Source organism: Malus domestica, chromosome 06, assembly GCF_042453785.1.
Source record: "Malus domestica chromosome 06, GDT2T_hap1".
Classification (NCBI taxonomy): Eukaryota; Viridiplantae; Streptophyta; class Magnoliopsida; order Rosales; family Rosaceae; genus Malus; species Malus domestica.
Window position 1 is genome coordinate 35,218,536 of NC_091666.1, and position 25,621 is coordinate 35,244,156.

Genomic DNA, 25,621 nt, shown 5'->3' on the forward strand with positions numbered 1-25,621 from the left:
AAATTCGGTACAGTACAATACCGTACCATTACCGATTGGTACAAAAAATTTGGCAAAAATCGGTATGGCACGGTTGGCAATTCGATTAGCACGGCAATTTGGCAAAAAAATCCACCCCTAGTCCTCGTCACGCCCTCCCTCAGCTCAACTCAGCTCAGTCGTACCGCGTCAGGGAATTATAATAATTATTATTACTATTCATAGTTAATGTTAAAAAATAAATGTAAATACTGCCCGTCTCCCTTATGCTTCTTCCCCATACAAGGAGAAGAAGAAGAAGAAGCATTTGACTTTCTTGTGGACTCCATTTTTGTCTACAACTTAAATATTATTGTTATTCTTTGTCTTGTTTTACTGTATGCCGTATGGATCTGCTTGTGTCGGTTTGCTTTCTGAAAAACTCTCCACTCCCAACCAAGACTTTGGATTTGAGGCAGGCAAGCCCACAGCTGCCAAGGGACGAGAGATCGGAGAAAAGTGGCAGATCAATTATGTCTCCTTCCAATCCAAGGTCGGTCGAGAATACTGGAGGAGGCGGCGGCGGCGGCAATAATTACATAGAGCACCAAGTCTCCAAGATGGACACACTCGCCGGCGTTGCCATCAAATACGGCGTCGAGGTTTCCAACTCTTCTCTGAAATACCTTTTCTTAATTAGCTTCCTGCCCTGCGCATTGTTCCTAATTACATTTAGTACTAGTCTGAATTGCTAAAAATTGCTATGGAATTGATAGATGGTAAACACTAAACAGGTGTGTGACATTAAAAGGATGAATGGGTTTGCTACAGATCTTCAAATGTTTGCTTTGAACACCTTGAAAATACCTTTGCCCGGAAGACATCCTCCCTCTATTCCTTCTCCAACCACAACCACCGCCTCAAGGTAATTCTTTCAATTCAAACGTAGATTTACCATTCCTGAAAACTTGATGTTAGGGTTCCTTCCGTAAGACTCTCTGTCGTTTATAACAAAAGAAGCATTCCTTCAAATGTTATGATGCGTTTTCTTTACCAACTTTCATTTCGGAATGGATGCACAAGTGCATCTCGGTCTCTATATGTAGCCACCGGTTGCATAAAGCTAATCATTTGTATAACTTATTGCAGAGAAAACGACACTGAAAAATCCACTCCTTGTCTTGGCCAATCTATTGGTTCAAAACCTCCCAAAGAGAAGAAGGTCACTACAGCAATGAGCACTTTACAGAAATACTATGGTCTAAGATCTCCGAATTTGAAGGGAAAAGCGCAAGGCATGGAGATGGCTGTCTACAGAAGTCGAAGTTCTGAATCCTTTGATCAAAGCGCGGTCTCACCATTGTCTGACCCTCTAAGTCACCCTAACAAGTCCAGACATTCTTCCATTGATCTCTTGTCTGAGAATGGTGCAATGGCTGATTACCTTGCAGCACAACTTGGAGATGGGCAGGGTGAGAAATCTGATGACAAATCAGTCCGGAGGCGTCAGAAAGCTGAAGTTGATGATGGGGCAGTCACACCAGAAAGGTTGTTAAAGGGGGAAAACAGTGGTGGGACCAGAGCTTCAACAGGAAATGGTTTAGCCATGAGGCAGAAATCATCAAGCCGAGCATCGTTGCAATCTGATTCAGATTCAGGATGGCTGAACTCTGTTCCGGTGGGAATGGGGGATTCTATCACTATCATGACAGACGACATGGCTGTGGTTCGCAAGTCATCAAGCACACCGAGCTTAAAAGACCAAGACAGTAATAACACGGTATCAATTTGGCCAACTTCAAGGTGGAGCTTGACACAAGACCTTCAAGCTCTCTCAACTGCAACGATGGCCAGACCAATCTTTGATGGCTTACCAAAGCCAATAACTGGCCGCTGGAAAAAAGCCCTTGATTAGAGAAATTCATTAGCACCATGATATCATGGATTTGTTTCCTTACACTCGATCCAGTTGGCTGAAAGTTACTCAGCTACAGATTCCGCCCAAAGGCATACATATTCTAGAGCTGGTGCAGTATTATAATTCTAGCGGGAGAAACATACCTGAGAAGGAGAGAGGGTAGGAGATTACAGTGAATAAGAGATGACGTACGTGCAGCAATGTGTTAATAACAGCACTTAAAAGTGAAACAGTGGATGCCATGCCGCATCTTGAGAAATGGAGATGGTATTGGTACACGACCAAATTATTTATTGTTTTTTTTCTTGGTTGCTGTCATGTGTTCTTGAACCGGGTCATGCTATATATTACTTGTTGTATAATGATAATGAATGTGAGGCTGTGCATTACAGCAGAATTGTTTGTTGCTTATTGGCAATGCAAATTGAATTTGTTAGCACAAAACTCTCTTCCACTTGCTCTGTTTGTTGCTTTTATCATCTTTTGCTGCTTGGTTGTGCTCAATGGCTTAATGTTAACACACTCAATAAGAAGCAACTTTGCCTCCACCCACCTCTCCAGTTTCCAGCCCATGTCTCTGCCTCCGTGCTCCGACCGACGGTGTTTTCAGCGAGCTTAGGAAGCAACCAATTGTTATCAGAAACACTTGATGCAAACATTTGGTTGGGATTTTTTTTTATTTTTTTATTTTTTTAATCTTTCAACCACGAAAGCAGTCTAACAGATTGCATTTGGATGCAAGTTACAAGTTTTGGATTAAAAAACATCACTGGAATTCATCAGCATCATATATATCAATCATATATCAATTCTCAATTCTCAATGACGTAACCCAAACAACATGTATTTTGGGGCATTACAATTCTTGTTTTATCACTCACAAAACCTAAACCTAATTCATTCGTCCCTCCTCCTAACAAACACCTAAGCGCAGTACACAACACCATCACAGATCCACAATACTATGAATCAAATCCATCCTATCCAATCAATCCACTCTTTCAGATTCCAATACTAGATAGATTGACTATTGATCAGACGGAGTTGCTGTTAATGCCTGAAGAAGAAGGTGAGGGGTGGTGGTGGTGATTGTGATCGTGATCGTGGTGGTGATGGTGTTCCTCATCGTCGCTGTCGTCCTCGTCGAAGGGCTTCTGCTTGTGGAAGATGCAGCACTTTTTGGAGCTCTTCTTCTGCATGAACTCGTTGTCCACCGTCCCTTCCTTCCACGACACCTGCTTCTTCTTCTTCCGATTCAGCTTCAGCACCACTGCTTCCGATTGCGACGACGATGAGCCCGCGTTCTCAAGGGTGATGGTCGTCGTCATGCTCCCGCTCGTCGTTGGTGCTGTTGTGCCTCTGCCTCTCCCGCCGCCGCTCATGCTTCAATCGCAAATCGCAAATCGCAATCAATCGTCAATCCCCAAGGGCGTTTGGCCTCGTTCGCTCGCTTGCTTTTACCTTTCCTTCCTTTCTTCCCTCTTTTAATTATATTACACCCTTTGACCGTCTCCAACCGCTCACCAACATTTGCTTGCTTTTTTACTCCTCTTTATTTTCCCACCCACTTTCTAATGAAAATGTTAATAAAATGCTTATTCTTTTAGAATAGGATAGAGTAAATTACATAATAACCCCTCAGGTTTGAGGTCTATTACAACTTCATACAACATCTTTAAGAATTTCACTTTCATACCTCACGTACTATTTTATTTCAAAATAATACCTCCATTAGATTTTTCATCTATTAATCTGTTAAATGCTGACGTGACTGCCACATTTGTGTTGATGTGGCTGCCACGTAGCAATTTTTTTTTCTTTACATTAAAAATATTATAATATTAACCCTATTTTGAAAAAAAAAAAAAACACACACACACACACAAAAACCCAGAAATCCTTCCCCGCAACCCCACATCCCACCCCCACCCCCTTACCCATCTCTTCCTTCCCGTCCATCCATCTCATCCACCCCTCCATCCGTCCCCTCCACCGGAGCACCCATCAACGCGGGTCCCACCAAAACAATGTCAAAGAAAAAACTAGAGGGCAAGCCCTCAGGTGGAGAAGAAGATGTGGGAGTGAGAAAGATGAAAGGAGGAATAAGGAGGAGAGGCGTGTGAGAGTGAGAGAGCGCTTGACGGTGGAAAAAGAACAGGCAGGGAGTGTGCTCGCCATGATGTCCATCATTGCTCCTGTTGCTGCTACGTGTGTATGCTCGCCGTCATCCACTACCAAATGCATAAAAGCAGCCATATTTCGTAGCAAAGAAAGCTTATCCCCCCCCCCCCCCGGCGCGAAACCCAGAAAGCTCCCCCAAAAATCTCTCTAGGGTTTTTCACGGGTAAGATCCCAAATCCCTAGTTTTTCCCAATTCGAGCTCCTAGACCCCCCGGTCGGTCCCTCCCGTCCTCAGAACCTTCCCCACCTCACCCACCTGCACCCTCCCCCCGCCCCCCCCCCCCCAAAAAAAAACACGTGCAAAGCTCCGTTCCCCCCCTTCGACAAGTTCCTACCGCGGTCGTCGCATAGGTTCGAGGCTGGGATGGCAGGGTCGTCCTCACTCCAGAGCTTAAAGGTATTGTGGGTCTAATGTCTTGGATTTATGTGTATGAATTGAGAAAATTGTTGTTCAATTTCATGATTTGAATATGTTGGAATGTTGTGTGTGGGGTTGCAAAAGAAAATTGGTTGAAAAAACCAAAGGGGAGGGGAGAAGATGAATGGCATGGACTGGGGAGGGTTTCAATGAGGATGAATTGTGGCCTAAGCGGTGGATTTTGTAAATGGGAGTTGCAGAGAGGTGAGGGGGAAGAAAGGGGATCCGGGTTTAGGTTTTTATTTTTAATTTTTTTTAATAAGGTTAATATTATAATATTTTAATGTATAAAAAATTATTTTTTTGCCACATGGCAACCACATCAGCACAAATATAATAGCCACGTCAGCATCTAACAAATTAATGGATGAAAAATCTAACGGATGTATATTTTGAAATAAAATAGTATAAAAATGAAATGTTTTAAAGATGTTGTATAAGATTGTAATAGACCTCAAACCTGAAGAGTTACTATATAATTTACCCAATAAGAAATAATGGTATTAGCATAAGGTAGAGGCATGTATGATTTATCGTCCGACTTAAATTAAAATAAGGACTTTAACAAAAAGCTTTCGGTACTATTTATTTTAACGAAAAATCACATTTTTACACTAAAAAATCAATTATAATACTATTCACTTTGCCATTTATCTTGTTCTTATCGTTTAGAACTCAAAATTTTAAGCCTTTTTCATTAGTCTTCCTTATTAAAATTGCTTAAATGTAACTTTATAAAATCTTTCTCAACGATACAAATAAACAAAACCGTTGGTAATTCACGGAGGCAAAATGACGGGCTTCCAATCAGGGGTTCCGGATCAGATCAAATCAGTTACTAAAGAGCCTTCAGTGCCACAAACCGAGTCTACGAAAAAGAAAAATACGCTTTTGCTATCTTCTAAAAACTACATCTCAAGACTCCTAGCTCTCCGCCTTTCATCTAACCATGTTCCTTCACTCCTCTCCTTTCCTTCCTTCTTGTCGCTGCAACTGCACCGGACTTACCACCTATTATTTGGTGGTTTCACTTTGTAAATACGAACAATCCAATTGGATGTTGTGAATGCCTCTTCCAGGTATTCAAGTTTGATATCCTTATTTCCAATTTCAACCCCCCGTGCACGATCATACCTGTCAAACAAAACAACTGCAATCAGCAATTTGGCATAGGTAGCACATGCTGATGCATTGCAAACACACACAACATACACGTGTTTATGCAATAATGTACTCTCCATTTTCACCCAATAACGTACTAGGCCTCAACTAGTGGTGTAAACCCAAGCCAATGGAGAATTACCAGCCTACTGCAGCCTTTAATGCAATATAAAACTTAGGAAGAGCACCTAGTATTATCAATCTTGCATATTACGGCCATTCTCCCTATAAGGATGCATAGGCTCCGGTTTATAGGTTTTCCATTTTTCAATCAGTTTAGACAATTGCTGGTAGTGTCTCATACTCCATGTGCTACGCTTTTGCATTACACTTGTGCTGTGCGTTTGTTTGCACAGTAACATGCACACCTATAGTTGTTATCAACACACATGAAACTTACCCAGGTGGTTTCCCATACTCTGTCGTCATCTCTCCAAATCGATAGTAAGACAGCTTGTACCTAATCACCATACAAAACGAAAACCAAATCATTCCTGTACAGAACTTGACATAATACATAAGGAGCACAAATAATATAATAATCTCCGAATGGATAACTCACCCAAGGGTCTAGGATTAATTTTGAGTGAGATAGCACCCAAATACCTCGCACATTAGAACCGGTGGTCCAGCAGAAACGACACTCAATTTACTTTATGATATACAGCCCACTTATATCAATCACTAGGCCTTAAGGATTGCAAACCAAAAAATCATCAAAGCCAATCAGCTCTTCGACTAATTTCAAGCAAGTATAAGGTGTTATCTGATTACTAAAAGTTTTAAAGAATTCATTCATAAAAGAACAATCATACACATAAGCTCAGTGTAACAAGCATATGTTTTCCATTTTGCCTACTTTAAATCACCATACTGATTTTCATACAAACAAATTGTTTTGGATTATGGAACCCCTTTGGACGCATGTGTTTTTTTCTTTCATACTATGTTCGTGAAATGAAGTAAGGCGTGATCCCACTAGAAAAAGATGAAATTAATAGCTCTGTTCAAAAATCTTACATGTACGTACACATAATATAAGTCTGCACATCTTAGCTGTGTTATGAAACTTACATGAGACAGTTCAACATCTTGGGAGCTGCACCTTTGTCAACACGATATTCACCATTAACAAGGTAATCGGGTTCCTTAATCACAGGAAATACTCCACCCCCAATTCTCACCATCCACAGAAATCTGGCATACAGAAATTTGTATTACTATTACAGTATTACTATATCGTGAGTGCAGAATAACAGACAAGAATATTACTTTCACTTAAATTCAACAAAAGGGTTCTCAAGATGAATTGGAAACATTGGTAGAGATAGAAGTAAGACACATGCATAACTACACTGGTCCACCAACACGATCATAAACAAGTATTATGAAATAACAAGCGACTTACTTGTTGATATCATCAGAAGAATAACCAGTAACACCACCAAATACAACTAAAACATAGTCCACGTCAAGCGATCTCATTATGTCGTATGCCTCATCTTCATAAGATGACATTGCACGCCCAACCGTAGCAATGTGTGTATTGTTCCAGGTGTTATTGTCAACTATAACAGTTCTGTTTCCCATTGCAGTGATTTGGTACCCATAATCCCACCATGACATCACTTTAGCATCTGGAGGAGTATTCTGACGAAGCCAAAAGTATGCCTCACGGTAATCATCAAAAATGACCCTGTTCCCATGGGCACCCCTTGCAGCCAGAACAATTGAGGGAGATGAGTACGCCTCTGATGTAACCCAGGTACAGTGAGTTGCATACTTACTAAGCAAGTAAAATGCACCAAAAAGTAAGGCAAAAGCACCATTTCTTTGAAAAGGCTGAGATTGATCAATTGAACCCTGTTTGTAACACAAATTTTAGCAAAGATACTGCTATATACTGTAACTAAAAACATAAAACCAAAAATAGTACTTGATATATACCACCAAAATATCTCGAAAGAAAATCACCACAGAACAAAACATTAGCTGGCATTAACTAGTTCCTAATGGTGCACAAAAAACACACTCACAATATTGTCCTCACCGCTAAGAGTCAAAATCCATACTAACCATGTTCACATAAAAATAAATTTCCTATTTAGAGATTCAGTAGCTGCCACTGCATTTGGTTCAAACACTTGGTGAGTATGGACCCTGTACTCCACAGTGAGCAAGAGATCAAAACTGTAAGTGTATGTATGCATATAAAGGAGCAAATATCTCACCTTTGAAGAACTTTTTGTGCTGCTGGCTCCTTTGGCTGAACCAGTTTGAGAAACCTTGTCCTTTGCCCTTGCCAACTGTGTCAAGTTCTTAATAGTCGCAGAGACAGCAATAGCACTAATAAGACAAACTGCAGGTGTGGCAACAAGAATCAACCGAACCATGACACCAGCAAAGTACATGCTTGTAAGACCATACATTACTATAAATATGGTGGCATCTGACAACCGCTTGAAGCAGAAGTAGAGACCGGCAGGGAAAAGGAAGAGCAAGATATGGAAATCGAACATAAAAGATGACCAAGCTGTTGGTTGATGCTCAGAGACAGATGCAATAATAGGAATGTGATCCTTGGCATATGTTGGGTCTAGCAAGGAATAAAACCGGCCAGTCCATGGAGAGATATAGCCAGATGCAGTGCCGACTCCCAAGGCAACACCACCAACGGCCACGGCACAGGTGACAGTGATCCTTAAAAAGGCTTGAAACATCTTTGAGTCACTTAGTAGGTGCTTGACATAATCTAAGAAGTAAAAAACCTGACAACCCCATCCCCCGTGCCACCAACCAAACATGGAAAATGAAGTAAGCACTAAGAAATGAATTGACAAAAGATGTTTACTTCATAAAACAAATAAGTTGGTATATCATAAATTGAATTCTGCATGGAATGGAAACGTAAAGCAACCTGCATCAAGAAGAAGACGCCCATGGCAGCCATGTGCTCCCCAGACTGAACGTGCTGAAAGCCGACAAAGCGAATTTGCATAGCGAGCAACATTCCGAGAATATAAGTGCAATTGTAGGCGACATACAACCTCATGGAATAGCGCCCGGTGATCAAAAGCACCAAAACGTAAAGGGGAATCAAGTTGATTATAAAGATATAACCTCCCCAGGCAGAGACCATGTAGAAGTAGCCCAATGCGGAGCCCAACGCCCAAGCGAGCGAGCCGGTGTTGACGGCCTTGACGAACAAGTAAAACGTCAGCAACAGGGCGAAAATGGCGACACCCTCATTGTCGTAGGAGCCAGCCACCGATCTGGAGATGTAACCTGGGCAAATGGCGATCAATGCGGCGGCGACAAGGCCGGCACCGGTGTCCCATATCTCTTTACCAAAGAAATAGGCGACGATGGTGGTGTTGGAGGCGAAAAATGGAGCGGTCAAGACGCAGACCTCTCGAATGTGAACGGCGAAGCTGAGGAATCGGAGGGCCCAGTAGATGATGGCGGCGGTGACCATGAGGCCAGGGTAGAGAGTGCCGCCGATGATCCGACCCAAGGGGTACCAGCTCTCGGAATCGAACCAGTTCCAGAATTCGTAGAAGCCCTTCTCGGTGAGGTAGAGGGTAGTACGGTAATTGAAATAGGGATCGAACTCGTGGATCATGGACTCGTAGCGGAGGACGCTGAAGAGGCGGGTGATGAAGGCGAGGACGTAGACCAAGCAGAGGATGGAGACTCGGATCAGGAGCTCCTGCTGCTTGGTCTTCAGTTTTAGGGTTTTGAACGAGAAGTTGCCGAGGAGATCTGACATGGGTGTGGCTGGGGGCGGGGATGGCGACGGATATTGGCCGGTTTTCGCGGTGGCTGTGCCGTTGAGGGGCTCAGATTTTCCGACCATGATGTTTCTGTTTCCGATGAGAAAGAAATGAACTGGAGTGAAGTGAATTTCAGGGGTTGTGAGAGAGTATTTTCAGAGGGTTTTGGGATTTTGCGTTTCACTGCTACATTCAGAGTGGTGGGAGTGACATTTTAGGGTCGCCACGAGCACGACAGACAGGGATCAGGGATGGGATCTGGTCCTGCGATTACGAGAATCTCCCCGCAGGTCAACATTAACACAGTTACACAAGCATTAACAGCGTTGGACTTGGATATTTTGGGCTTATATTTTACCCGGCTTGGCTGGGCCCTCGAATTGGGTTTTCCTTTTTACTATGTTGTCCCACGGCGAGAAGGAATCTGCCCTACAATTTAAAGAATTTTTGTGAATAAAAAGGGAATCCCTAGATCGGTCTCTCTCGAGAGTCGAGAGAGAAGTAACAAGTTCCAAGTTGGAAGCTCAGGGCAATCGTCGAATTCTCAATTTCCAACTCACCAATCGGAATTGAGAGATTCAGAAAGAGAGAAACATGTTCTTCCATATAGTGTTGGAGAGGAACATGCAGCTCCATCCTCGCCACTTTGGCCGCAATCTCCGTGAAAATCTCGTTTCCAAGCTCATGAAAGATGTCGAAGGCACTTGCAGGTTTCTCCCCTCCTCCTTCTTCTTCTTCGGTATTTTTTTGCTATTTATTTGTTCCCACAATGTCGCCTGAGGAAAATTAAAAACTAAGGACGAAAACGGGAAACCCCTCTTTGCTTTATGCTGTTGGGTATTGCAGTAAACTTCAGAACACAAAAACACCCCAAAAAATTTGAGTTTTGTCGATCCTTTTGTAGACAGTCATCACTATGATTCAATTCAATTCTCTTCACCGTTTTCATCAGGGTTTGCGATGCATCCATTAGTTGATATGTATACTTTTTGTGCAGTGGCCAACATGGATTTGTGGTTGCAATTACGGGCATAGAAAACATTGGGAAAGGGATGATTCGTGACGGGACAGGCTTCGTCTCATTCCCCATGAAGTACCAGTGTGTTGTTTTCAGACCATTCAAAGGAGAGATCTTAGAAGCTGTTGTTACCATGGTAAACAAGGTATGCTATTTCCTCCTTCACCTGGTAACGTTTTATCATCAGTGTTCTTACTTTGCTTATGCAAGCTCTTGTATTCTGTATAATACTAACTGCGAAAAATGTAATGTCATCTCGAAATTTTATAGATGGGATTCTTTGCTGAGGCTGGTCCTGTTCAAATCTTTGTTTCGAACCATGTAAGTATCTCTTCCCCTTCGATTATTCTGAGCAGTGATAAGCATTATCATATCTTGTTACAAAACTTTGTTTTCTATAATATTTTTTTTTGTCTTGTACAAAGTTGTAAACATTTCCAATGACTTGGGTAGTGTTGTTGCTATGGGTTAATGTCCTCATCTTGTGTTGTAGTTGATACCGGATGACATGGAGTTCCAGACTGGGGATATGCCAAACTATACAACATCAGATGGATCAGTATGCTTCAGTTTCAAACTTTCAACTGATTCTCAGCTGTTTCTTTTAGCTTTAGATTTATATGGTTAAACTTGTTTTAAAAAATGTTTAAATTGATTTCTTGTTATTTTGCAGGTTAAGATTCAGAAAGACAGCGAAGTGCGATTAAAGATAATTGGAACCCGAGTAGACGCTACTGAAATTGTATTACCCTCAATCTATTTTCTCTTCTCTCAGTGATTTTTATATTTTGCCATCTTCCTTGTACTGTCCAAGTGATTCAGCTTTTGTTATGGAGGAAAAGGGTGGTGTGTGTGGGGGGAGGTGTAAAGTTGCACATTCATCCTAGCCTTCTAGAAATGGTCCTGTTTAATGTTTCCTTGATTAGTCAGCGAGTCTTAATTTTGAATTTTCTGACACTAGTAAATCATACTGAATGTGGAGTTGTGGGATTATCATCATGATCCTAACCTAATGTCTTACTTGTTTGATCCTGGTTAGCTGCGGTAGTCAGTTTTTGGTGCATTAGTTTCTTAGAGCCTGGCTGAGGCCACTTATGTAAAAATGGACTAAAATAGTTTCGTCATCCATGCAAGTTTGCTTATTTTTGTTTGCTTCTGATACTAGTTTTCCCTGTATTTTGCAGTTCTGCATTGGCACCATAAAGGACGATTTCTTGGGTGTGATAAACGATCCTACGACTGCTTAATGAAGTTGGGATATTTGTAGGCATGGACATTTACCCGTTTGCCTTGTGGCATTTGTTCTGTTGGATAGCTGAGTAGCGTGGATTTTTTGTATTTAACTGGGGGAACGTTTAGACCTGCCTTGTAATCCTACAACACTTAAAACCGACCTTGTACTTGTGTACATTTTAATCTTATTTACTCAGAGCATGCTCAACTCATTCATGTTTTTTGTTTTGTTTTGTGGTTGGTCGACATAGATCATCCTTTGTAGTCATGAGAGTCTCAGTATAATCCTTTGTCATTTGAGGTTCGTGTGTAGGGTAATAGTATTTTCTTGCTCAGATGGAAGTAGCTCATGTGAAAACCAAGAGTTTGGCGATGCAATGCATCCGAGGTTTTTTCTACGATTCCTTACATCCCAACGTGTTTGTAAAGTCTGGTCAAAACACATAAACATAAAACCGAATCAACCAAAAAAACATCACAATTAACAACGGAAAGAAAAAATAATTTCACGCCAAAAACTTACAACAAAATCCTCAAAAATTGCATCCTTTGCCCTGTCTCTTTACTTTTTGGGTCTCAGTCGAAATCCAAAAACGATGAGTGATGTGATGAGCGTGTTTTGTGCTTTCTTTCACCTTTAAAAATAATATAATTATTTTCTCGAAAAAATAATAATAATAATAATAATCTGAGAGATAAAAAGACGGGAAAGGTGAGGGTGAAAATTCCAAGTTTCTTCATCAGCGACAGCGAGCGAGGAGGTAGTAACTTACTGGGAAGCCATGACAGCTGCTTTGTCTCACGCCTTGCTAAGCATTCCGTCATCTCGCAGTTGCCTTGGCCGAATCGGCAATCACAAGCTCTGCGTTTGGGGTTTCTCCAGTGAAAGAAGCGACTCTGGAATCGGAATTTCTAGGGCTTACAAGAGGAACCGTGATCGTCTCACCGGCCGCTGGAGTCTCAAATCACTCGACACCCACATTGGTGTCGAGACTGCTCCTCGCACCACGGTTGAAATCCCCGTCACCTGTTACCAGGTGGCTTCCTCCGTCTTTAATTTGGATGGGCTTTGTGTTTGTCAAATCGTGTCATTTTTACATCTACATTCTTTCTGGTTGAGAGAGATCCTGTAACAGTGGCATATACACATTGCTCTCAAGACCTTCAAATGTTGAACATACTCAGTCTGCTAGCATATGCAGCATATGCAGCCTAGCAGTCCCATAATCAATTGTTATCACATTTTGTCTAGTATTTCAGTGGTTAAGGAATTTGTTTCTTGTGCTATGATTTCCCTATTTCGGAACTTCATTATAAGTCACCATTTACTAACTTAATGCCAAACGAATGACTTTGCAGCTTATCGGCGTTCCTGCTAAAGCTGAGAAAGATGAGGTTGTTAAATCAGTGATGGAATTGAAGAGTGCTGAAATTGAAGAAGGCTACACTTTGGATACTGTTCGATCTCGCCTGGTACGCACTTGGATTTTTTTCTTTATTTTTTATATCATATCAGCTGGGAGGAGTTTTCTTATAAGTTGTGCTATATGTTATATAGTTTGATTCTTTTTCTCTTACTGCTTTGTTTCCAGGGTCTTTTAATGGATGTGAGAGATAAGCTTCTTTTTGAGCCAGAATACGCTGGTAATATTAAGGAAAACATCCCTCCTAAATCTTCCCTACGAGTTCCTTGGGCATGGTTGCCCGGTGCACTTTGCCTTCTTCAAGAGGTACAACTTTGTCCTCGTACGGTCTTCTTAGTTTTACATCGAATGTTGCCTTTAAGGCTCTTTGTTCCTTTCCTTCCCTTCAACGAAAAATAAATATTGTTTAGCACCAGTTTAACAGGAATTGAATTCTTTTTTCTGAAAATTAATTACTGTACTCTGTCAGTGAAACTCCATTTGGCACCATACTTTACATTGTGGATTCTTGTAGATGCTTTATTGATATATTTGTAATTTTAGAGAAAAACCTTTTTTTTTTTTGTCTAATTAAAACAAAAGAAAAAAAATAGGCTTTTGTTTTGAAAGATGGGTATATGTTATGGGATTTCTCCATTCTAGGTTGGGGAAGTTAAGCTTGTGCAAGATGTTGGCCGCGTGGCTGTTCAGCATCCAGATGCTAAGCCTTATATTCATGATCTTCTTCTATCTATGGCGCTAGCGGAGGTAAGGCATATCAGCAAAGAGGTCAGGATATTGTGCCATCTGTTTCAGCCTTGTTATGCCTCCCTTTCTTATCCTAGGTGCTTTCTTGAAGTGTGCAACTGCAAAGGTTGGTTTTGAGAAGAACAAGGTGTCCCAAGGTTTTGAAGCTCTAGCTCGTGCTCAGTGTCTTCTAAGGAGTAGAAAGTCTCTTGGGAAAATAGCATTGTTGTCTCAGGTAATACTCTCATCTTCTATTCTGACAATATTTTGTTATCTGGTTTGTCACTCTGGAATGGGACTCTTGTTTCTCTGTTACAAAGTATTGACCAGATATCTACGTAATAATCACAAAAGTATAGTGGATCAAATGTTGAGATGTTAGGACATTCTTAGTCAGATGGATCATGGACCTGCTGGTTGAAATCTGTCACAGCATTTAACTTTATTCCAAGCTTGTGCCCAAAAGTATACTTGCTTTTGCTGCTGTTAACGCATATGTTGGCCATGTTTAATAGATAGAAGAATCTTTGGAGGAGCTTGCACCTGCTTGTACGTTGGAATTGCTTGGCATGTCTCACTCACCTGAGAATGCTGAAAGAAGACGAGGAGCAATTGCAGCCTTGCGTGAATTGGTCAGACAGGGACTTGATGTGGAAACTTCATGCCGGGTCCAAGACTGGCCATGCTTCTTGACCCAAGCACTTAATAGACTAATGGCTTCAGAGATAGTTGATCTTCTTCCATGGGATGAGTTAGCTATTACAAGGAAGAATAAGAAATCACTTGAATCACAGAATCAACGGGTTGTAATTGATTTTAATTGTTTCTACACGGTGTTAATAGCTCACGTTGCACTGGGTTTTTCAAGCAAGCAAAAGGAATTAGTAAGTCCATTATTCTCCTAGGTTACTGGCTTTGAAATAATTAGTTTTGAATATGAAGGCTGATGGAATAGTTCTCTTCAAATTCTCTCGGGGTGGTTGTTGTGTGTTCCATTTTGTTAATTTCAGTATTTATCATATGGTTCGGCAGATTGAGAAAGGAAAATCTATATGTGAGTGCCTGATTGCATCAGAGGGTGCTGATCTGAAACTTGAGGAAGCTTTTTGCTTGTTCCTCCTTGGTCAGGTATATTTTTCAGTTTCCTTCTAGTTTTATTTCCTGCCCTGTTTCATGAAATTCTTTTGGATATCATGCAGAGATAGAATTTTTTCCCTTTTTCTCCTTTTCAACTGAATATTTACTTGGTTTCCAGGTTGATGAGGCTGCGGTTGTTGAAAAGCTTCAGAAGCTGGACTTGAACTCAAATTCTGCTGCACGAAATTCAATCTTAGGGAAGGAAGTTAAGGATACTTGTGGTGCAACTCAATCTTTGGTATATCTCTTATTGGTTATTGTTGCCTCCCTATTTACACAGCGTTATCGTGGTATTAGCTGGATTAAGGGGCTCTGTGTGTCAACTCCTTTTGATTAGTGGCATGCACATCAGTGGTCCAAAAAAGCATACACCAGCAACCAGGGGCCACTCTAGTCTATTTTCTTTTTTACTCTCTGTGTCATGTCATGGTTTCAGGAAAAGTAAAAGTTGTTTTTAGTCTGCGGAATAGATGGTTTATCATGAAAATGCAATGTGTTCTATATTGTGCCACTTCACACTCTACTTATTTCAGTACAAACTTTATGTTTGTTTTCAAGGTCAGTACTTTCTCATGTCGGACTGCCTGCTGAACTTGATCAGGAAATGTGGCTGAAGGATGCTGTCCTTACTGTGTTTCCAGACTCACGAGATTGCCCTCCATCGTTGGTGAGATTCACAAGGATGGATTGATTAAGGATCCTATCTTCAGTTTTACCGGATGGTTTATGTACGTGTGTATGTATGTCTTTGTAGGCCAACTTTTTTGGTGGTGACAAGAGGACTCCTTTGAGCAAGAAAAGCAAAGTAGCTCCACAGAAGTTGCCTATCATAAGTCAAAGACCAATATCCACTGCTTTTGTGTCAGAACGGAGAGATTTCGATGAATCTTTTTCCCATATGAACTCTTCTCAACATCTTGGGACAGCTGTTAAGCAGTTGGCTCCAACTGATCTGCAAAGTCCCTTAATATTGGGCAAGACTGGCAGTGGAAGCAGTTCTGCATCATCTGTTCAATTGGAAAGGAATCTTGGCATGCACCGTGGTAAAGCTTGGGATGGTTGGTTTGCGAGAGGAGTTTTGGTGGGAAGAATCACTTTAGCTGGAGTATTGGGGTGCATTATTTTTGCGACCTTAAGGTTAACAGGCTTGAAGGGAAATGAGATGAGAAGTGCTTCCAAACGGGCCTCCAGTAAGCCAAATATGCACACAAGTTCTATTGCTTGGACAACAGTTTCATCTGCAGATTCTAATCTAGTCCCTGCTTATGTCAAGGGAAATGGACTAGCAGGCAGATTTAAGAAGCTTTTGGCGACTTTTATGAAGCCGGTGGGGACCTGCTCAGATGCCGGAAATCCACAAATTCTGGATCTGTCTTCTTCAACAGCTGTGTTCCGGAGGCTTATGTCTATTGAAGAAGCTGAATACCTTGTGAAGCAATGGCAAGCAATTAAGGCTGAAGCTCTGGGGCCCACTCATGAAATTCACAGCCTCTCTGAAATCCTTGATGACTCAATGCTTGTTCAGGTATATTTAAGCTTACTTCTTTTTACATGTTCTTTTCCTTGATAATTGCAAGTTTCACTGCTTTACTGTATGGGTGTGGGTGGTTACGATTGCATGCATGATTCACAGTGGCAGGCTTTGGCTGATGCTGCAAAGGCGAGGTCTTGTTATTGGAAGTTTGTCTTGCTACAACTGTCAGTCCTTGGTGCTGAAATTATATCAGATGAAGTTGGCGGGGAGAGAGCAGAGATCGAGGCTGTCGTAGAGGAAGCGGCTGAACTTGTTAATGAATCTGAACAAAGGAACCCAAGTTATTACAGGTGAGCTGAATGAAGGGGTTATGATTACTTTTGTGGTTGCTGTTACATTATGTGGGGTGGGGAGGGGTTATGATTACCATGGCTTGTATATGATTTGTTTTCTGTTGGAGTGATTGCAGCACCTATAAAATTTGGTATGTTCTAAGAAGGCAAGAAGACGGTTCGTGGAGGTTCTGTGAAGGGGAAGTTCAAGCACCATCATAACATTGGCCTTGCCTAATAGTTGCTGCTGAATAATGCTTTTCTAACTTGGTGGGCTTTCCTCCCATCTGTAATTTTTATAGCGGAGGAGGTCCCGACTAATCGGAGATGTGGATCTAAATTTAGGGAGGTTTTTTTTTTCGCACAAGTATGAAAATGGTTTGTTTTGATAATTCTTTAGTTTTGATTATGTTAATAATTGTTTACATGTAGCTGGAATAGAATGAGCGTTGCTTTCATCATGTGTCAGATGACTCTTTTAACCATCCAACTCAAAGGACATGGAAGGAGGATCAAGTTTCCAAATTTACCATGTCATCTTGTTAAGCTAATGTAGCCGTTTATCTTTTTAAATCTTTATTTTGTATATAAATATGAACTTGTGAGGAGGTGATGAGCAACTTACAAGGAATGAGTTTATTGTAATTGTGGCATTCTTGTTCAATTTTGAACCGAGATGACACCCGACGGTAAACTCAACTCATTCTATGGATTACTTTTGATTTTCGAATATAGTACTAATAATTGACACATGCATTAAGTCAAAACTAACAGACAGATGCCTGCAAATAATGGTGTTGCTAAACAAACAAGCTAATGCTTTGATTAAAAAAACAAACAAACAACAAACAATCCAATGGGGAATACGAGGTTTAAAAGCAAAAGAAAGTGGAAGCCCGTGATGAAATCCATCATAAGATTTTATTTTCACAAATGCAACTCAGCCCACCAGAGAAGAAAGCCCAGCCCAGCTCAGCCCATATTAAACCACAGCGCCCCACCCCCACTGCCACGGGCACAGCAGAAGAAAGAAGAATCTGAGACTAAACACTGTTTCGTTCATCTAACGAGGAGAAGCCTTGAATTGAAGCATACACTATCAGCCCCCGCCAGCCAACAGAGAGCGAGCGAATCACGACGGTGTGATGGGTCGCCAAGCCGTAGCCAAGCTGATCGGTTCGATCGCATCGCGCAAACCATCTCCTTCAACGTCTTTACGTCAGCGCCGTCATTACTCCCCGGCTCCGCCCCCGCCCCCCGCCGTCTTCGTCGACAAAAACACTCGCGTCATATGCCAAGGCATCACCGGAAAGAACGGCACTTTCCACACCGAGCAAGCCATCGAATATGGCACCAAAATGGTATCTATCACTTGCACCTGTCTGTCTCTTCTCCAAATTGGTCTCTATATGTGCTCTCGCTCTCATCTGTTTTCCATTTCCGTTTGCTTTATTGAATTCTTGGTTTGCGTTTGATGCTTATGCAATGTTACTTGAAATTTCTGCTAGCGATTCAGTTACCAAATTAAGCAATAATGCGTTATACTTGTACTGCTCTGTTTATGTGTTTAGATTCATTTGCTCATCTGCTTAAACTTGTTTGTCTCTTACTAGTGAATATCAAAGGCGGCGTTTCGATTCCGTATAAGTAATTGGGAATTGAGTTCACGCTGAAATGTGAAAAAACGAGCGATATGGGTTTTATAATGCGCCAACATGCCGCTAATGCAATATATTAAGAAAACCCCCACTGTTTACTTACATGTAGCAATGGGTAACCTATTCCAATGAACTGCTATATAGGAGTGATCACAATTAACGGACTGGGTTTCAATGTGAATTTCCCAAAATAAGCTTTCTTTTAGCAATATACTTTAACCATTTTTTTTTCTTTCCTTCTTCATTGTTTAATGTGCATACGATTGTGCTGAAACAGGTGGGTGGTGTAACACCGAAGAAGGGTGGGACTGAGCATTTGGGACTTCCTGTTTTCAACTCAGTTGCAGAAGCAAAAGCTGAAACAAAGGCTAATGCCTCAGTCATATATGTTCCCCCACCATTTGCTGCTGCTGCTATTCTGGAGGCAGTGGAAGCAGAGCTGGATCTTGTTGTCTGCATTACTGAGGGGATCCCACAACATGATATGGTAGTGTTAATTTCACCAATATCTTCAAATAGGAAGGATAAGGTCACCGTGTTTTTACTTGGTAATTTGGGTTTTGAGACTTGTAAAGAACCCCTGACCATAGTTATTGAGTTTATTCATACGGCTTGGATTTTGGACTTCATTGAACTTGATCTGGGCTCTGATTATTATTTTCAGTTCACTAGTTCACTGAAAGCCTTGTTACTAATCTTGAATCTGGTCTTAACTGATTCAGGTGCGTGTCAAGGCTGCTATTAACAGGCAATCTAAAACTCGCCTCATTGGGCCAAACTGCCCTGGAATTATCAAGCCTGGTGAATGCAAAATCGGAATTATGCCTGGCTACATTCATAAACCTGGGCGCATAGGAATTGTTTCTCGATCTGGTACCCTGACCTATGAAGCGGTGAGTACTATTTTTAATCCAGGGAGACTGGGAGAGTTATCTGATTAGGCTCTACAATTTTCATATTAATTTGGTTCTTTCAGCGGATTGGATACTCTTATTATGATTCAATCGTCAGCTCTTCTTGTTTGATGTTTGGATCTTGTGGGTACCACTTCCATTTACATTTTTATTCCTTTTCCTTGTAAATCTGACTAATTTATTCCTTTTACCATGTAGGTTTTCCAAACAACTGCTGTTGGCCTTGGACAATCCACCTGTGTTGGTATTGGGGGGGATCCGTTTAATGGTACAAACTTTGTTGATTGCATTGACAGATTCCTACAAGATCCTCAAACAGAAGGTTAGGAGCTTGATTTAGTTTTTCTTCTCCTGTTGCAGTTGGTCAATTTGCAGATTGAAAGGGAGAAATGTGCATCCCTTCATGCGCTCATCTCTATATGTTTATATTGGATGTTCGTATTTATGCTATGAGCGTCTGTAAAATAATAGATTGTTTTAGGATGCTCATTTTTCCCATCACTTTTGTTGAGTCAAATAGGACATGTTGGTACGCTCTGATCCTTCAACACTTTTTAGGGGCTTTATGATAAGCATATCATGTTCCAACTACTTTGACTGGATTCTAATTTCCATGTAAGCATCAAGCTCCATGTAGTGCAAAGTCTTTTATAAGAGGATATGAAGACGTTGTCCAACTTTTTGTGGTTAATGACTCATGAGTCAAATTTCATTTAGATTCCTCATTTAAACCTATTTTCATTTTCGATTAAATTCAATTTTTTGCTACAACTGTGTGTGTTATGTCTCTCTCCATGAGTTCTCAAATTACTACTAAAGTTCATCCTTTTAGGACTTGTCTTTCATGATTTTGGATGCTCGTCCATTCTACTATTTTTGGCTTGCTGTGATTATTAAAGTGTATGTATTCTTCTTACCTTTGTCATCAGTGTGGATATTGGTGAGGTATACAAGAAAATACGTGTTGAAGTAGAGGACTAGTAATTTGAACTAATTCTAGAATGTATGTTTCAGGTATCATTCTTATAGGAGAGATTGGTGGGACTGCAGAAGAGGATGCTGCTGCATTGATTAAGGTCAGAATGTCACTATCTTTGGTTAGGGCTTTGAGTGGCCATAACCGGGGAGAAATACCTTTCTGTTGCTTCGTACCTTTCTAAGGATTTGTTGAGCCATATATTGATTTTAGTTTATGTAGATTCTCAAAGTTAGTTTCAGTAAGTACTGGTGTCTATATTTGTTGTCTGGAAATGGGTGCTCAGACTAATTCTCTGACCAATGAAACAGGAAAGTGGAACTGAGAAGCCTGTTGTTGCATTTATTGCTGGATTAACTGCTCCTCCTGGTCGTCGAATGGGTCATGCTGGAGGTATATAATTCATTACCCTCTCTCTTTCTCATTGTCTAAGGTTGAGTCTGTGGTTTTCAATATGTTATGATTGCTCGCATCTGGTTGTGCAGCTATTGTGTCAGGGGGAAAGGGTACAGCACAAGACAAAATCAAGACACTAAGGGAAGCTGGGGTTACAGTGGTGGAGTCTCCTGCGAAAATTGGGGCGGCCATGCTTGACGTCTTCAAACAAAGGGGCCTTGTGAATTAGCAGCTTGACAATGGCAGTTCACTTGCAAGCAGCTTGACAATGGCAGTTCACTTGCAATCACACCTATAATATTCTATGGCAAGATGCCGAAAACAAGATGATTGTCTCCAGTTTTTCAGCGATTATAAGTTCAACTATGAAGGAGCATTTGAATGCTCGGAGTTTTTCCTTTGTCCCATTAATTTGTTTATGAGATATGTTTTCTCATACATAATGAAGTGATTTTGAAGGGAGTCCAGAATATAAATATAAGCTCTTGCAGTTATGCAATTTATGCTAAAGCCTAAAGGTGGTTACACAGATTATGCAGGTTTGTTATAATCCAACGAACACTGTTGTAAATAACAACTTTTTATTGTCCAAAGTGATCAGAAAAAGAAGAGGTTCGTTTCTGTTCATGTAGGTTTTACATGTTGCAAGGTGTGCATATCATTGTTTTCTGATGGTCTACTCTCGGGAATTTGTTTCAACGCGCTGAGTTTGACTTTAAAGGTGGTGCAGGTTCATCAACATCTGCTAACAAGCAAAGTGATAGTAAAAATGAAACTACCTATGTTGAAGAGTATTCCCCACGTAACAAGGTTGAGGATAATTTATCAGATGAGAAAAAACAATGAATTAATGAAACTACATATGTGCAGCCTAAGATACATCTACAAGGACGGTTTAGGGGAATGGATCTCTTTAAAAAGAAATGTGAATTAGTTGTGAAGTCCACATCATATTGTAAACTTCCTATAAAAAAATAACACCAAGTCACCAACACCGAAACAAATTAGCAAATTAGCAATAAACCCCTGTTTATTAGGCATGGCTTCTATAGAATTGTTTAAACTAATTGAGACATTTTCTAGAAAGATGTTTCTTTCAAAATAACTCAAGGTTCTTGGATAATATAGTCAACAACACCCTATAGTATGTATGAGCAGCATCTTGAAACTTCCTTCGTCGTGGTGGGTCAGTGGGTGCTCGATGCTTGAGTGAGTATTGACAGACTCACTATTACAAATATAATGAGTGCAATTCTTCTAATCTAATATAATATAATATGGATCCAATTGAATTGCCAGATACAATTTGAAGATAGTGATAAATTAGCACATCTAGCACCATCTTTTAAGGAGAGGACGCTGCAGGCACGCAGATCTATACACACAACATCTTTCAAAGTTCAGAAAGTGGAAACGGAAGATAAATCTGCAGATCAATTTGTTGCCAGTAGCAGCCCGTACATGAGGAACTCATATGATCATGATAGTGATACAACACCAGAAAGGCAAAGGCAGGCATCTCCTCTATCTGAACCTATCAGTCCATCTGCACATTCATCTTCCTCTTCCTCCTCCAAAACCACCTCCACCTGTACGTCTCCTCTGTGTCTCTGTACTGTATGCGTGTTTGTTTTGTTAGTGCACATAGTTACTATTTGGGTTAATATTTGAACATTGAATTTAAATGAAGAAAAGTTCAAGGGTGCCGGAGATTTGCCCGAAACCCAGCATCAAGCTCAGAAGTCTTCTCAGCCAAATACAAGTCACGTGCTTACTATTGAAGTGACAAGCGATGGAGACTAACCTACTACCAGCTAAAGAACACTTTCTAGTGGCATTTCAAGTAAAAAGTTGATAACTCACTAGCCTTCAAATGCTTTCGGGCAAGAGTAAAGTTTAACAATCGGGCTACTTTGTCTATAAAAGGAAGAAGCGACCCCAGATATAAGGACACTCAACCAATCAAACAAACAAACATACAAACTCTGCTCTCAACCTAGATTTGCATCCAAAAACTATAATCAGCACAAATCTCATATCTTTTTAACAACAAGCTATCTCTTGTTTAGATCTTTTTAGAAAGCCTATCTTTCTCTAGTTTAAAAGCTCTACTACCTCCCTTAGTGGCGTATTATCGATTCCCTCGTGTAAACCTGTTTACCATCTATCCATTTCCAGCATACAAACCTCTGTAAACTCAAAGATAAATGGCTGCAAGAGGTTCAACCTTGACATACAAGGTGAAATCTTGCCCGACTTCCTTGTGTTTGTACTTACATTTATAGATCTATTACTTAATGCATTCTCCAGTATGTGTTCAAGTTATTTCCATTAGTTTTCCTACTTCGAGAACACCATTTGTAGTTGGATCTGGTTAGTTTAATGGATATGTCATCGTTAAAACCAACCAAGAACCAAGTAAATGGCTTAAAGCGCTTTGAACTCCCTTCATACGAACATACAAGACTATGAACTAAAAGTCCTTGGTCACAAGGCAAGAAAAAGAACTTAATGTTGACTTAACTTATCCACGACAATCATTTGATAACAAGAAGTCCGAATAACTTGGGACGCAAGTAATTGACTAAAACACACTTGTTCTACATCTGCTATACTGAGATAGCAGTGGCACACCTAACACTTAGTTAGTTTTGATTGCGAACCTCAAGGCCTACATCTAAGGCCCCACAAAGACATCTTTCAAAACTAACTCTATCCTTTAGCACATCGACAAGCAAAAGCCTGACTATACATCTAAAGTGTCAATCCCTTGGGGAGCTGTGCTAAGATGCTCAAGACCCTTCCCCATGGAAATCTTCACGTACCGATGATTGTATATGTATAAATTTTTGCAAGTACAAATGGAGATGATTCGAGGAAAGGCCTCAACCAAATGGAGATGATCACGACGAGAGTCAGTCCGTCTTTTTAATTCATCTCCTCCTCCTGTCCTCCTATTACAACCTAAATATGCTATAGAATCAATCATAGATGATATATATGTTTATACTTACATGTGTGAATAAATTGGAATTGGAATTGGAATTGCAGTGAAACTTGGGCACAAGCTATCAGAAACAGTGAAGGGGAAATTGAGTTTGGGAGCAAGAATCAGTCAAAAGGGTGGGAGGGCCAATATTTTCAAACAGATATTCGGCATTAGCCAAGGAGAAGAGCTCTTGAAGGCCTCCCAGTGCTACTTATCTACCACCGCCGGTCCCATTCCTGGCCTCCTTTTCATTTCTACCCAAAAGCTTGCTTTATGCAGCGAAACACCTATCACTCTCCCTTCTCCTTCTGCTCCTTATGCTGCTGCTATTGCTGGACAACTACAACTCCTCAGAACGCATTACAAGGTTCAGATACCAATAAGGAAGATCAAAACAGCAAACCAAAGCGAGGATGTCAACAAACCACAGCACAAGTACATATTTACCCATGATGATTTCGATTTCTGGTTTATGGGATTCTTGCGCTACGATGAAGCTTTCAGAAATCTTCACAAGGCCCTTTCCATCGCCAACCATAACCACAACTAGAAAATGCGGGCAGCACATTAGCTTCCATGTTTATTTTCCTCAAGGTTTTAGTTTTACCCTTTTTCTACTTGGGTTTCTTATATCAATCATGTCAAATTCATCCATTATTCTTCATGGGGAAATGGATCGTTTGTTCTTTTTTTTTTTTTTTTTTATCAAACTAAATTACTTTCGTTAAAAAAGGCAAGTACAAAAAAAAAGGGGTCGAAGGCAACCCACTACCTAAATACAAGCCTAATAGCAAAAAAAGAAAATACAGTAGGTAGACCCAAAAGCCGCCAGCTAAACAACAACAAAAAAACCCTAAGACAATAGCCACTAGATACACCTTCATCGCAAGGCCACCACTACCACCAAGAAAGCAAACCAACGAAACAAATGGATCAACGGAAAATAGGGGTGAGCAAGCCACCCGTGCAGGAAGCACTCATCCTACCAAATAGTGCAAAAAACACTTTGATAGCTACCCAACACCCGAGAAGAAGCACATGGCTCACTTTGGTCATTATCCATACACACGGCGACATGACATCAATTCACCATACAAACGTCATAACCAGAGTTATTAATTTTCATTCGCAGTTATCTAAATATTATATCTTTAAAAATTTATTTGAAGATTGTTTAGTCTAGGTGTCAAACAAATCAATGATTATTATAACAAATAACATTCCCATGACTGTAATGAGCCAATCAGTCTAGGTGCCGAACTACGCATTGTTATTCATGTTGTATCTTTAGCTTGGGATAAAGGTTGGCATTCTTTATGGATTGAATGTGACTCATCACTGGTTGTTCATCTTCTTTCTTCATCCTCAACTTCCTTGACATCTATCCCTTGGAGGCTTTTGGTCAGTTGGCATAACTGTCGAGTTTTACTATCCTCCATGCATGTTCAGATTTCTCATATTTTTAGAGAGGGTAATCAAGTTGCTAATTGTTTGGCCAATTATGGTGTTGATCACCCGGTGTCCATTGGTGGGATTCATGCCCTCCTTGTGCTGCAGCTGCTTATTCTCACAACCTTTCTAAGCTTCCTTGATATAGGTTCTGCTAAAAGAGGTTTTGAATTGTTGTTATGAATTCTTTAATGGTCTGGGTTTGGCCTCATGTCCCCCCTGACATATTGTATTTTTCTTGTTTATCAATAAATTATCCTCAAAGTCTCTTCCCATGATAGCAATGCTGGAGTGGGACGGACTTTGCGGCCAAATTGAAAAAAAAAAATCAGTGTCCTTTTCAAAATATGTTGTATAAACAGTTTTACAAAAGGCAATTGAGACTGGGAGTACGCATGGCACTGGCAGGCACGGCACGCAACGGACTCCGGCGACAATGCAAGTTTATCGTTTTTCCGATGGGCCAACAACATCACCTGAGTCCCG

At 40.7% G+C, this 25,621-nt stretch overlaps 7 protein-coding genes across 10 annotated transcripts; 5 read left to right on the forward strand and 2 right to left on the reverse strand.

Annotated features, from left to right (window-relative positions):
- Positions 1-120: 120 nt before the first annotated feature.
- On the forward strand, positions 121-2,320 carry LOC103438294 (uncharacterized). Of its 2 annotated transcripts, none has more exons than XM_008376836.4 (3): positions 121-620; positions 753-883; positions 1,108-2,320. In XM_008376836.4, the coding sequence occupies exons 1-3, from the start codon at positions 366-368 to the stop codon at positions 1,871-1,873; spliced, it is 1,152 nt and encodes a 383-aa protein (XP_008375058.1). In that variant the 5' UTR covers positions 121-365; the 3' UTR covers positions 1,874-2,320. The 2 variants fall into 2 exon arrangements, with proteins under 2 accessions (XP_008375058.1, XP_008375057.1); XM_008376835.4 differs by having other exon boundaries at positions 224-620; positions 735-883.
- A 346-nt stretch (positions 2,321-2,666) lies between these two features.
- Positions 2,667-3,433, reverse strand: LOC103409889 (protein phosphatase 1 regulatory subunit INH3). Its single transcript, XM_008348679.4, has one exon. The coding sequence runs from the start codon at positions 3,256-3,258 to the stop codon at positions 2,911-2,913; it is 348 nt and encodes a 115-aa protein (XP_008346901.1). The 5' UTR covers positions 3,259-3,433; the 3' UTR covers positions 2,667-2,910.
- A 1,723-nt stretch (positions 3,434-5,156) lies between these two features.
- Positions 5,157-9,734, reverse strand: LOC103438300 (dolichyl-diphosphooligosaccharide--protein glycosyltransferase subunit STT3B-like). Of its 2 annotated transcripts, XR_011582472.1 has the most exons (7): positions 8,554-9,731; positions 7,868-8,404; positions 7,045-7,499; positions 6,711-6,833; positions 6,199-6,326; positions 6,037-6,096; positions 5,157-5,609 (listed from the first exon to the last, which is right to left on the reverse strand). XR_011582472.1 is itself a non-coding variant. In XM_008376843.4 (6 exons), the coding sequence occupies exons 1-6, from the start codon at positions 9,490-9,492 to the stop codon at positions 5,480-5,482; spliced, it is 2,244 nt and encodes a 747-aa protein (XP_008375065.1). In that variant the 5' UTR covers positions 9,493-9,734; the 3' UTR covers positions 5,157-5,479. The 2 variants fall into 2 exon arrangements, 1 of the variants encoding a protein (XP_008375065.1); XM_008376843.4 differs by lacking the exon at positions 6,199-6,326 and having other exon boundaries at positions 8,554-9,734.
- A 3-nt stretch (positions 9,735-9,737) lies between these two features.
- LOC103438299 (DNA-directed RNA polymerase II subunit RPB7) lies at positions 9,738-11,872 on the forward strand. Its single transcript, XM_008376842.4, has 6 exons — positions 9,738-10,119; positions 10,407-10,572; positions 10,698-10,748; positions 10,921-10,986; positions 11,101-11,169; positions 11,612-11,872. Exons 1-6 carry the CDS (start codon positions 10,004-10,006, stop codon positions 11,672-11,674), a joined length of 531 nt encoding a protein of 176 aa, XP_008375064.1. The 5' UTR covers positions 9,738-10,003; the 3' UTR covers positions 11,675-11,872.
- Positions 11,873-12,332: 460 nt separating this feature from the next.
- Positions 12,333-17,211, forward strand: LOC103438298 (plastid division protein CDP1, chloroplastic-like). Of its 2 annotated transcripts, XR_011582470.1 has the most exons (13): positions 12,336-12,697; positions 13,020-13,133; positions 13,253-13,390; positions 13,727-13,831; positions 13,923-14,045; positions 14,326-14,694; positions 14,843-14,938; positions 15,066-15,185; positions 15,549-15,614; positions 15,702-16,137; positions 16,221-16,472; positions 16,581-16,771; positions 16,891-17,211. XR_011582470.1 is itself a non-coding variant. In XM_008376840.4 (12 exons), exons 1-12 carry the CDS (start codon positions 12,443-12,445, stop codon positions 16,973-16,975), a joined length of 2,433 nt encoding a protein of 810 aa, XP_008375062.1. In that variant the 5' UTR covers positions 12,333-12,442; the 3' UTR covers positions 16,976-17,211. The 2 variants fall into 2 exon arrangements, 1 of the variants encoding a protein (XP_008375062.1); XM_008376840.4 differs by having other exon boundaries at positions 12,333-12,697; positions 15,702-16,472.
- Positions 17,212-17,732: 521 nt separating this feature from the next.
- LOC103438297 (succinate--CoA ligase [ADP-forming] subunit alpha-2, mitochondrial) lies at positions 17,733-21,207 on the forward strand. Its single transcript, XM_008376839.4, has 7 exons — positions 17,733-18,114; positions 18,689-18,898; positions 19,134-19,304; positions 19,524-19,647; positions 20,340-20,401; positions 20,613-20,694; positions 20,787-21,207. The coding sequence occupies exons 1-7, from the start codon at positions 17,899-17,901 to the stop codon at positions 20,924-20,926; spliced, it is 1,005 nt and encodes a 334-aa protein (XP_008375061.1). The 5' UTR covers positions 17,733-17,898; the 3' UTR covers positions 20,927-21,207.
- Positions 21,191-24,236, forward strand: LOC103438341 (GEM-like protein 4). Its single transcript, XM_070823325.1, has 4 exons — positions 21,191-21,236; positions 21,428-21,507; positions 21,997-22,288; positions 23,725-24,236. Exons 1-4 carry the CDS (start codon positions 21,191-21,193, stop codon positions 24,234-24,236), a joined length of 930 nt encoding a protein of 309 aa, XP_070679426.1.
- The last annotated feature ends 1,385 nt before the right edge of the window (positions 24,237-25,621 follow it).

Coding starts and splice junctions, on each gene's coding strand:
- LOC103438300 (XM_008376843.4), bottom strand. CDS start 9,492: ATGGTCGGAAAATCTGAGCCCCTCAACGGCACAGCCACCGCGAAAACC. Junction 6,097..6,710: donor AAGATGTTGAACTGTCTCAT/GTAAGTTTCATA, acceptor TATGGTGATTAG/GTACAAGCTGTCTTACTATC. Junction 5,610..6,036: donor GAGTATGGGAAACCACCTGG/GTAAGTTTCATG, acceptor TTTGTTTGACAG/GTATGATCGTGCACGGGGGG.
- LOC103438294 (XM_008376835.4), top strand. CDS start 366: ATGGATCTGCTTGTGTCGGTTTGCTTTCTGAAAAACTCTCCACTCCCA. Junction 621..734: donor CCATCAAATACGGCGTCGAG/GTTTCCAACTCT, acceptor TGGAATTGATAG/ATGGTAAACACTAAACAGGT. Junction 884..1,107: donor ACCACAACCACCGCCTCAAG/GTAATTCTTTCA, acceptor AACTTATTGCAG/AGAAAACGACACTGAAAAAT.
- LOC103438341 (XM_070823325.1), top strand. CDS start 21,191: ATGCAATTTATGCTAAAGCCTAAAGGTGGTTACACAGATTATGCAG. Junction 21,237..21,427: donor TGGTTACACAGATTATGCAG/GTTTGTTATAAT, acceptor AAGGTGGTGCAG/GTTCATCAACATCTGCTAAC. Junction 21,508..21,996: donor AGTATTCCCCACGTAACAAG/GTTGAGGATAAT, acceptor TTGAATTGCCAG/ATACAATTTGAAGATAGTGA.
- LOC103438297 (XM_008376839.4), top strand. CDS start 17,899: ATGGGTCGCCAAGCCGTAGCCAAGCTGATCGGTTCGATCGCATCGCGC. Junction 18,899..19,133: donor GGATCCCACAACATGATATG/GTAGTGTTAATT, acceptor TAACTGATTCAG/GTGCGTGTCAAGGCTGCTAT. Junction 19,648..20,339: donor ACAAGATCCTCAAACAGAAG/GTTAGGAGCTTG, acceptor TGTATGTTTCAG/GTATCATTCTTATAGGAGAG.
- LOC103409889 (XM_008348679.4), bottom strand. CDS start 3,258: ATGAGCGGCGGCGGGAGAGGCAGAGGCACAACAGCACCAACGACGAGC.
- LOC103438298 (XM_008376840.4), top strand. CDS start 12,443: ATGACAGCTGCTTTGTCTCACGCCTTGCTAAGCATTCCGTCATCTCGC. Junction 14,695..14,842: donor CAAGCAAGCAAAAGGAATTA/GTAAGTCCATTA, acceptor ATGGTTCGGCAG/ATTGAGAAAGGAAAATCTAT. Junction 15,615..15,701: donor GAGATTGCCCTCCATCGTTG/GTGAGATTCACA, acceptor ATGTCTTTGTAG/GCCAACTTTTTTGGTGGTGA.
- LOC103438299 (XM_008376842.4), top strand. CDS start 10,004: ATGTTCTTCCATATAGTGTTGGAGAGGAACATGCAGCTCCATCCTCGC. Junction 10,120..10,406: donor GATGTCGAAGGCACTTGCAG/GTTTCTCCCCTC, acceptor CTTTTTGTGCAG/TGGCCAACATGGATTTGTGG. Junction 10,987..11,100: donor ATACAACATCAGATGGATCA/GTATGCTTCAGT, acceptor GTTATTTTGCAG/GTTAAGATTCAGAAAGACAG.